The sequence below is a fragment of the Anopheles ziemanni genome, chromosome 2, assembly GCF_943734765.1.
Source record: "Anopheles ziemanni chromosome 2, idAnoZiCoDA_A2_x.2, whole genome shotgun sequence".
Lineage (NCBI taxonomy): Eukaryota > Metazoa > Arthropoda > Insecta > Diptera > Culicidae > Anopheles > Anopheles ziemanni.
Window position 1 is genome coordinate 30,023,521 of NC_080705.1, and position 10,677 is coordinate 30,034,197.

General features: G+C 49.1%; 1 protein-coding gene across 1 annotated transcript; it reads left to right on the forward strand.

Moving 5' to 3' along the window:
• The first annotated feature begins 1,951 nt into the window (after window positions 1-1,951).
• On the forward strand, window positions 1,952-10,413 carry LOC131282297 (intersectin-1). Its single transcript, XM_058311712.1, has 15 exons — window positions 1,952-2,208; window positions 3,550-3,781; window positions 4,145-4,284; window positions 4,747-5,159; window positions 5,232-5,329; window positions 5,404-5,579; window positions 5,666-6,050; window positions 6,116-6,289; window positions 6,350-6,598; window positions 7,605-7,767; window positions 7,824-8,086; window positions 8,412-8,597; window positions 8,693-8,822; window positions 8,911-9,084; window positions 9,962-10,413. The coding sequence occupies exons 1-15, from the start codon at window positions 2,048-2,050 to the stop codon at window positions 9,970-9,972; spliced, it is 2,955 nt and encodes a 984-aa protein (XP_058167695.1). The 5' UTR covers window positions 1,952-2,047; the 3' UTR covers window positions 9,973-10,413.
• The last annotated feature ends 264 nt before the right edge of the window (window positions 10,414-10,677 follow it).

Sequence of the window (10,677 nt, forward strand, 5' to 3'; positions counted from 1 at the left end):
ACATAAAGCAATTTAGAATGGAGTATTAATGTGAAAAAGGCTTCTTGGGTAGATTCCCAGAGACTAGTTTGGGAAGGGTTCTAGAGTACAGATCTATTTAAATTTCTCATGAACTCATGGATTAAACAACTTTCAAATCAAAGCTAAAGACTTTTGCAGAAATTTATGACAAAATGATCGGCAGATATACGCATACTATCGCTACAAACATCTAATTTGTCATAACTGTTGATTTGAAAGCTTCGAAGAGTTGGATCGCCTCGTCGTTCCCTTTCTTCTGCTGTAGGTTACTCTTTCGGAACACGGTAGGAACCAGGTCAAGTAGTGTTGTCAAACAGAGTCGATCGATTTCACCTGCTATAAATTGACCCATTCATCCTTCGTCGAACGATTGCGAGAGTTTGCAGTAGTTATTCGCGAGTGCATTTGATAACTGTTGTTTCAAGAGGATACAACGCAGCATCCTCTGCACCGGAGGACGGAGGAGGTGTGGCCAGTAGTAGCAGGTCGGTCAGTGTTGCAAAAGATCCGGAAGTGAGGCACAAATGAAACCATTTCGTCTCGGCTTTCACGAAAACCTCGCCCGGAACAAGCTCGCCGTGTCGCGCAAGAAGAGATCCCTGTTTTCCTTGTGCAACCCAGTGCAGCGTAGTCATCTTCGATCAATTTCCCCTGTGGCAGAATCTAAATAGCCGAGACAGATAACCGCTGATAGAGCATCGGAATTTACGTTGTCAAAACACATCGCATCATCGCAAAGTTTGCAAAAAAGCCCGTCCCAGATCGGTGTTTCGTTGCAGCGCGTAAGAATTTTCGCGACGAGCCGTCCAAAGTTGTTTCGATTTCTCTTCTCGGTGTTGAAAAATAATCAATAATTCTATAAGCCAGGAGTAAAGAAAAATAAAACAGTGGAGTACAAATCGCTATCTCTCACAACACAAGCGCGAACAAGCGAGATGCTCTGATCTGGGGAAGAAAGAGAAAGCGCTCTTAGGTGTGCTTAAGAATGCGCTCGTGAAAGAGAAGCGAAGTGTGGGCTGCTAAGCGAGTGCGAAAGTGAGGCCCGATCTCGCGAGTATGCGAGAGCCTGCTAGAGAGCTAGAGAGTGGGAGGAAAAAAGAGAGCACGAGCTGAAGAAAGTTTGTGAAGGAAAAGCCATCTGAAAAGGCTCCACGGTTTTAGGGCCCTTTTACCTAGTACCTCGTACTAGTTGTAAAACTCGCGTAAGAAACCCGTTCCCGTAGACTGTGCATCGCTAGAATTGTCGGTCAACATAAGGCTGTGTTGTGACTAGTTTCAACCAACACCGCTTTAGAACAGGTTAAAGGAGTTTTTAAATGTCCTGTGTTCTTGATCCTTTTTCCCTGCTGACCGAGAATCGGTCACCACCAACGGTTCAGGTTGAGAAATCGATACTCAACGGAGCGTTCCATCCGTTCTGTGTGTGTCTGTGCGTGTGCGTTTCCTGCCTCCGTGTGTGCTGCATCAGTGTCCTGAAGGTGCAGGGAAAAGGATACACCAGAACACCCCCAATTCCATTGACCCCCTACGCTTATTCAAATCTCCTTCATTCATTCATCTTTTCGTGTGATTTCATTTCCTTATCTCCCTTTTTTTGTAGCAAGTTTTTCCCAATGTCCGAATGAAGTGATAACACAACCAGCGCCATTCTAAGCGAGGAGTCAGTGTGGTGTGAATAACACAGAAATAGAATAAAACATAACAGCGCTGGCAAGAAGTGATGCAAAACCCCCTGTTGACGCGCAAGTGAACGATAAGTGAATACTCAACGCCTACTAGAACTTCTCGCCCTTGTCAAGGGTTGCTCCGATAGTGTATGGATATTTGTGTGTGTGCCTGCTGCCCAGGGAAGTGTCCGACTGTAGCCCCCCGTAGATAGGCACGTAGGAGAAGGGAGCGGAGGCGTTTGCCAGCGTTTGAGAAGTTCCACTGCTGTGGCATCTGGCCCGACTTGCTAGAACCAGCGCTTCGGTAGAGGTTGCTGCAGTCAGTTGCTATCACCAAACACAGCCGCACATCAACGACGATGAATGCATCCGACCCGTTCGTGATAACCTCCCGCGAGAGGCTCAAGTACGAGGAGCAGTTCAAGTCGCTTCAGCCGGTCAACGGCGTGGTGACGGGCGGGCAGGCCAAAGGATTCTTCCTGCAGAGTCAGCTGCCCCCGCAGATACTCGGTCAGATATGGTAAGCAAAAGGCTGCAAGTGGCAATCGAGTAGCCTTTGGGAGGAAAAACAATTGTTTTACGTAGTGTCATAAGGTTGTCGAGTGTTGAAAGAACGGCTGGGAAATTCTACAACCTACCCGCAAGTTCATGTTTTTCACTTGTGCCCCGTGTTTTCTTGTTGCTGTGCATTACTGGTTTCCGGTTCTTTTTTTAGCTTACATAACTGGCGAGCGCTCGTCGCCACTATTTCAGGCCCTTCGATGCTTCCGCAATGGAAGGAGTTTTATCGGAAGTAGACGATTTGAACCCGCAACCGTCAGCAGCGGTCCTTGCAGCTAACGTTTCAGCGACCGTTCCTTCACTTTTTCGAATGGCGAAAACGTTTTTCCGTAGGCCCACGTGAGGAGCCTTTCGGTGGCCCGGTTTCGCGCACAAGCAAACGCGGGCGAGGAATATTCTACTCTCGCAAACTCCCTCCACCCCCAGACTCTGTGGGTGGTGTGCGTTTTCATGATTTGTGTTTTTTTTTCTCGCTCCTTATTTTCCCTTCATACCCCATCAAGATGTGTTCTTGAAAAGGACGATGTCGACGTCACCGCAGGGACTGAGGGCGCATTGATTTTCTCCAACACTGGACCAACGAACGTTGCGAGCTTTTTCGGTGTTTATAATTGTTCTACAATTCTTATACATTCGGGCTACGGAAATCAGTCATTCGGGGACTAGTATTTTCTCCGGGAGAGCCTTCTTGGCCACTAGAATTGTTTCGTTGATCGGCTGTAATTGCATTAAACTTGGCAGAAATCGATGAAACATCCCATCCCAAAACCAATCACAGTGAGCTGTTCAACGATTTCCCATACCAAGAAATGGCTTCCGAATTATATTAGGGTCCTCGACAAGATGTTCCTCGTAGGAGGAGTTTGTTAGGGTGGTAAGCACTTCCAAATTAACTCGCCATTAACTTTGACACCTTGTGGGACGGTGAGAGCATATAGACACCTACCACTGGCGATAATACACTCCTGTGTGTAAGCACGTTAATTAATTGAAAGGAAAGGTCAAGGGGGAGTTGGCCAGAGCTAAAGTGGAGGCTTCGTTTCGTACTGGGTTATAGTGTGTCATGTGTGGTTTGGTTGTTCCTTTTCTGATAAATGTTCAACCGGAGTTGCCTTTCCAAGGGCATTGGTGCGAGGCGAGTTGTTTACCTATGAGTCATCGGATGGTAGGGTGGCATTCGATGCTGTTTAATGGCACTACAGGATGGAATTATATCAGAGTTAAAGAGAAATGTGCATTTTGGGTGGGCTAGGCACTACCTCGCATGTACAATAATCGTGTTTTTCTTTCACCTTTTTAGGGCCCTTGCCGACACGGACGCCGATGGTCGCATGACGCTGGGTGAGTTCAGCATCGCCTGCAAGTTGATCAACCTGAAACTGCGCGGTTTCGAGACCCCTAAGATACTGCCGCCGACACTCATCGCATCGCTCACTGCCGTCGGTGGTACGCCGATCCTCACCCCGACATCCGGTCTCAGCCCGCTCGATCCACTCAAGTCTCTGGCCGGTTCCATCGGGTCGGCCCCGGTCGTCCCACCGCAGCCACAGCCCATGATGGCTCCGACGCACCCTGCCATGGTACCGCACGCCATCGTGCCTCCGCTGATGGCCACTCAAATGGTGCCACCGCAGGTACCCGTAGTGCCGGGAGTAATGGCCGGTGTTGCCCCGCCGAAACCGGCCCTTCCTCCGCAGCCGTTGATTGCGACCGCAGCACAGCAGGCTCCACTGATACCGATGGGACAGTCGCTGATGTCCGCGGCACCGGTCATGCCACCAGCACCGCAGGTTGTTATGCAGCAGCCCTTGATCGGAGGACTGATGGGACCGGCTGGTATTCCGCCGACGGCCACCGTAAAGCCACTGATTGATCCGCTCGGTAGCCTTGGTCAGGCACCGCTGGTGGCAGGAGTTCCACCCATCGGTGCCGTGGCAGGAGCAGTACCGGCACCTCCAACACCTCCCCATTCTGGCGGTGGTACTCCGGCGCGCTCGATGTCAATCTCGGAACGGGCACCATCCATCGAATCGCCGTAAGTTTATTTTTCAAGGGTTTCAGAATAATTCCAGGACGCAAAACAATCTCCTGTCCTATTGATCTTTGCGTTCCAATATTCGGGTACTCACACTGGAAAAGTTATTCTGTTTTGTATAAAAAAAAAAAAAATACCCAGGGATGACTTAACGCAACGACTCATAGCATAAATGAACAACTTTTGAGTGAATCACGCTTTATATCCGCGCCAGCATTTTTAAATTGATAAAACAACGATCAACGTTTCACAAACAAAATAAAAGTAATATCCGGTTTAATAACTATGGAGCTTGGATATAATTTGACTCCGTCATAAGAAAAGTAAAGAAGGGGAATTTAAAAACATTTTTCAAACGGTTGCTAACAATAGAATGCTGATTGGACGAACGTCGTGTGCGGATCGTCGCACAAAGAAACCGATTTATGTATGGTTTGATTAACGTGCATTTCTCCCTTCCAGCGGACAAGTCGAATGGGCAATCAAGGGCCCGGCGAAGCTGAAGTACACACAGCTGTTCAACACAACCGATCGCAACCGCAGCGGTTTCCTGACCGGCCCGCAGGCGCGCAACATTATGGTCCAGACGAAGCTACCGCAAGCGCTACTCGCCCAAATCTGGGCCCTGGCCGACATGGATGCTGATGGGCGGCTCGGTTGCGAGGAGTTCGTGCTAGCCATGTATCTGTGCGATATGGCGGCGGCCGGCGAGAAAGTTCCGACCACCCTTCCTCCCGATCTAGTCCCTCCGTCGTTCCGGAAGACATCGTCACGGCACGGTTCGGTGGTCAGTTCACGCCATGGGTCCGTTTCGTCGCAGGGTGCACCGGTGCACGCGCCCGTCGAGCTGGACCCACTTTCCGGGCTGCCACAGAGTAAGAACCTGGACTGGAATCGACCGTTCCCGGGGGGCAATGTTGACACTAATCGTATTTTTACATTTATAGCCTCGTTCGAAGACAAACGGAAGGAAAACTTCGACAAAGGTCAAGCCGAGCTCGAAAGGCGCCGCAAAGCGTTGATGGATATTCAGAAAAAGGAACAAGTATGTGTTTTGTGGGGCATTGGGTTAACGTTTTGGGCAAAGTTCAAACGGCACGGGCTATTTTCGGTTTGCAGGAGGAACGCGAGCGCAAGGAGCGTGAAGAGCAGGAAAAGATTCGCAAGGCTAAGCTGGAGGCGGAACTGAAGAAGCAGCAGGAGCTGGAGAAGGAACTGCAGCGCCAGCGCGAGCTCGAACAGGAGCGAGAAGAGCAGCGCAAACGGGAGCTCGAAAAGAAGGAACTCGCACGCAAGTGAGTGAGAAAAGATGTTTTATGCAGTGTGTCTGGAGCGTTTTTATTAATATTAACTGCATTACTATGCATTTCTGTCGTTGTAGGGAAATGGAAAAACAACGCCAGCAGGAATGGGAAGCTCAAAAGATTGCCGAAATGCAGCAACATCGACAGCGCGAGCAGGAGAACGTACTCAAGCTGAAGGCCCAGAACCAGTCGCTCAGTGTCGAGCTCAGCACGTTCAACGAGCGCATCAAGGAGCTGTCGCAGAAGATTTGCGACACGCGCGTTGGCGTGACGAACGTGAAGACGACGATCGATGGAATGCGCTCGACGCGCGACACACAAATGTCCGAGATGGCGCAGTTGAAGGCGCAGGTCAAGGAGCAGAACCAACGGCTGGTCCAGTTGAGCCAGGAGAAGGCGAAGCTGGACGCAAAGAACAAGTCGGGCGAGACGGAGAGTCAGTTACAGTTTACGAACAAACAGGTAGGTGTTACACAGTGAGGTCCGACGGGTTAGGAACGAATAATCAAACCACGTCTTGCCAATAGATCGTCATACAGCAGCTGAAGGATAAGCTCGAGAACACGAAGCAACAGATCGAGAACAAGACGACCGACATCAGCCTGAATCGGGAGCAGCTGACCGAACTGAAATCCCAGCTGACCAACCTGATCGACTCGTGCGAGAAGCTCTACGGCGAGTACGATTTGCAGCGAATTCAGGTACGTGAAAGCATGCGCTTTCCCCGTTGACAACAACGATTAATAACACTTCTCTTGCAGATCCTGGAGATGAAGAACAATCGCAAAAACGAGTCGTACAGCAGCGCTTGGGACACGGGCAGCTCGTGGCCAACGGAAACTGCGACGGTGGCACACACGACGGCGGTCACCAGTGAACCGGCGGCTGTGACGTCCCTGGCCGGAGAAAACCTACAGACGCCACCGGGCTACGTGAAATATCGGGCCATTTATGAGTTCAGTGCGCGGAACGGTGATGAGATTTCCTTCCAACCGGGTGATATTGTGATGGTAAGCGTTTTGTTTTTTTTTCAAACCGTTAGAAACGCTTCTCCCTTCTTACGATAGCTGTCCAGCAGCCTGATCTCTGTGGACAATGCGGGAGGTGGAATAGAGAGTCGGGTTCGACATGTTATTTTTGAAGCTTAGCCTTTCTTTGATCAGTATGCAAAGTTTTGTTGCTCTGCGGGCGTCCGCTCACATTTGTGATTTTTTTCAGCGTAACGTTTTTTTCCGTATCGGCGATTCCGAGTGGAATTTAAGGCCAACCTCGCTCTTGGAGCCTCCCCATTTCAAGAACTTGTTCAAAATTTGTTCCTCCAGGATGGAGGAAACGGTATCATGCCATTTTCGGTCAAAAATTGCCTTACGAGCAATGATTTGTGGGCAGGTGCGTTGTCGTGGTCCCAGTCCCGTGGAAGAACCTGTCCCGCCACAGATCCGTCGTTTTCTTCCGGATGTTTTTCCTCAACACCTTCAAATCTCCCGTTTACAAATTTTAGTTCACCCCTCATCCTGGAGGAAGAAATTTGGAACCGGATTGTTGATTTTTATTCAGGTTGTTGATTTTTTGTTGTCTCGTTAGACAGGCATTAAATATTTAGGTTGCAGGAATAATACAAAGCCATTAAAAGCTCAAGAAAACGAATTATTGAACCAGCTCGTTGGATGAAAGAAGACGAATTAATGTTTTGTATAAAAATGGGTAGCATATCGAGAATACAGATAAAATAAGAAAGGAATTTACATTTGACATTTACATTTTACATTTTACATTTTATTGTACATAAATTGTTTGCCCCGAGGGCTATACAATTGGAACAAAAGCGGGGAACAAGGAAGGATAACGTAGCGGAGAAAGAGACGAAGAAGGATCATGACGTATGGGACACAAGGTGGGAGCGAAAGCTGGCAAGGGACATGTTGTAGTCAAACCGATCACTCACGGCATTGAAGGCACGCAGGGCACGCAACCATGGGTCGAATGATGATACGGAATGATACTTTTCCATTACAGGTACCGCTGGAACAGAATGCCGAACCGGGCTGGCTGGCAGGTGAGATTAACGGTCACACCGGTTGGTTCCCAGAGACGTACGTGGAGAAGGTGGACACCAACCTGAACGTGGTGGAAACGGCACCGGAAACGATAGCGTACACTGAACCGGTGGAAGACTATAGTACCGCCATCAGCGCTCCGGCGGCAACCGAATACGCGGCCCCCAACAATGCAGAGTGAGTGCGATGGACGAACACTGGCACGATCCGAGATGCAAACGTGATCTTTTCCCTCTCTCTCTTTCCCAAAGGGCTACCTGTAATGGCGATGTGGAGTATTTTGTGGCATGCTACGCGTACCAATCGGCGGAAGTCGGTGACCTGGTGTTTGATGCGGGCGAAACGATCGCCGTATCGAAGAAGGAAGGTGACTGGTGGACGGGTACGATTGGCAACCGGACTGGTATTTTCCCCTCGAACTATGTGCAGAAGCAAGAAGCGGTCAGTAATGAGTGGCAAGGTTTGGGCTTATGGTGACGTAAAGATTCATTTCCGAATGTGCGATCTTTTGTAGGAGGCAATGAACGGAAATCAAACATCCTACGACGAGCAACCGAGCGCGCAGATCGAACATTCGCAGACCACGGCCCAGACGTACGAGATGGAGACGAAACGGAAACAGTCCACCCCCGCCACCACTACCACCACCACCACCACCACCCCTAGTAATACTCAGGACGCGGAGGATGCCCGGAATCAGGCCGAGCTGGACTCGGAGGTGTCGCAGATCAACACGCAGCCCCCGCAGGCCCCTGCCGTCAACGAGGATAACATCCGCTACTCGTCAATGTCGATGACCTCGGCCACACCGAGCCTCCGGCGGAAGGGTGAGGTAGCGCAGGTGATCGCTCCGTACGAGGCGACCAGTTCCGAACAGCTCTCGCTTCAGCGCGGCCAGCTGATCATGATCCGAAAGAAGACCGACTCCGGTTGGTGGGAGGGCGAGCTACAGGTAAGGTGTTGATGCAGCCAACCGTAAATAACATCATCATGGCGAGTGTTCCCCCTGTCAGTATGCCCTAATGCCTGCTTCGCTTTCCCGCTTAGGCTAAAGGACGGCGTCGGCAGATCGGTTGGTTCCCGGCGACGTACGTGAAGATACTCCAGGGCGGTCGCAACAGTGGCCGCAATACGCCCGTCTCGGCGAGCAAGGTCGAGCTGACGGAGACGATTCTCGGTAAGGCGATGGCGTTTCTGTTGTGTGTGTTTTTTTCCCCTGGTGTATTATACCAACTATCTCGGCACCTCGGTTTATTCTTTCGTAGACAAAGTCATCGCACTGTATCCGTACAAAGCACTGAACGACGACGAGCTGTCCTTCGAGAAGGACGACATCATCGCCGTGCTGGGCCGGGACGAGCCGGAATGGTGGCGCGGCGAACTGAACGGTACCACCGGCCTGTTTCCGAGCAATTACGTCGGTCCGTTCGTGTCGTCCGGTAAGAAGGGCAAATCTCCTGCAGCTACCATCACTGCCGCCACTAGTTAACACACCTGTATCCTTCAGTTCCCACCGTTTATTTTTATTTCCATTATCCCCAAATTCTGTCCAGTAGTGCTCCCTGCTAAAGCATAGGGGAGCAGAATTTACATACGTAGGCGATTGAACAACGGGACGCTTTTTTTCCATGAGTGTTTCCGAGCGGTTACTTTTGGTTTTGTTTTGCATTGATAATATCGGTAGGACCATACCAGTGCCGAAGCTCGAATTGAGCGGTATCCTTTGGTGGTAAATGGAAAATTAACTACCAAGAATTCCGCCTCGCCACGTTCCATTGTTCTTTTGTTAGTGTGTCCTGCAAACCATTAAGTTAATTTAATAATTGTCCAAGCAACTGCTCGAGTTCCATATATTACCCTCGTACTGTTACACGTTCTCTTCTATTTAATGTGATTTATTAGTAATAGCGCTTCCAACAGGAACCTCTTCTCTGTGCATTGTAAAGTCTCAGATTCTTGTGTTATTCCATTGCGACGTCTTTTGTACAACACATTAAGTCGTTGCAAAATGCAAGAAGTATTTGTATATCTTGCTTTCCGACTGCGACGAAAACGAACGTTGAACGAAAAAAAAATGCAACAATTATTTATCTTATAAATCTCAGTTGTTTTTGTTTTAGTAGCGGGAAGGTTGATTTGGATCGTAGTAGAAAGAAAAAGTCCTTGTTTTTCGTTTTTGTTTTCGTTTGTAGCAGTTGTTTATGTTTTGAACACACTTTGCGAAACATAAATCGGCATGGTTTCAGTTGTACTCTGTTACTGAATGTTCCTCTTTCACATTCCTTCACCTTACGCTGCCTCTGCAACCCCGTTTAGGCAACGTATAACGGGCAACAGGGCTTTCTGCAACCGTCAACAGAGCCCGGAATGACACTCAGCAGGATCGAGACGATGGCTGCGATGGGGACGCTTGGAGCTGCCACTCCACCACCGCAAACAACGCCACCAGCAGCACCACCAAGAGCATCGTTAAACGTAACATGTCCTGGCGCACCGGTGACTATGGTGCCGAAGAGGACGCTAACGATGATGATGATACTGATGATGAGGATCTACACAACAACAACAACAATAACGGATACTGCAACAATAAAATCATCAATAATTATAAAACTACTGATAACAATAACGGTAACGAATATACTCTGAGTAATGGTAACGATATTAATCCATGCAATAATAATCAGCTACTAATGCGAGCATTCTTACAACACAACGCGAGCGGCCGCCATCACTAGCCAGCTCCGGCAGTATGACGCACCCTTAGCATACAGATAGAGGGAGGAAGAGAAGCATGAGAGCGATTTAAAAAATCACCCACTGTTATAGGTGTACCACGTTAAAACACACACAAGTAAATCAACGAGACACAGTATTGTAGTAATTGCGGGATGTTTCTGTTCGTTTGAAATTGAAATTAAAAGCAGAGAGAGAGAAAGGGAAGAACGATTTGTGTTAGATTAAGGATGAGTGGCAGGATCAGTCGCAAGCTAAAGAAACCACACAGCAACCCACAAATTACACGCTGTGGC

What these genes read in the sequence shown, in the direction of transcription:
- LOC131282297 (XM_058311712.1), top strand. Translation starts at nt 2,048, where the DNA reads ATGAATGCATCCGACCCGTTCGTGATAACCTCCCGCGAGAGGCTCAAG. An exon ending in AACCGGGTGATATTGTGATG is followed by an intron (nt 6,599 to 7,604) that starts GTAAGCGTTTTG and finishes TTTCCATTACAG; the next exon opens with GTACCGCTGGAACAGAATGC. An exon ending in TGAACCGGTGGAAGACTATA is followed by an intron (nt 7,768 to 7,823) that starts GTACCGCCATCA and finishes AACAATGCAGAG; the next exon opens with TGAGTGCGATGGACGAACAC.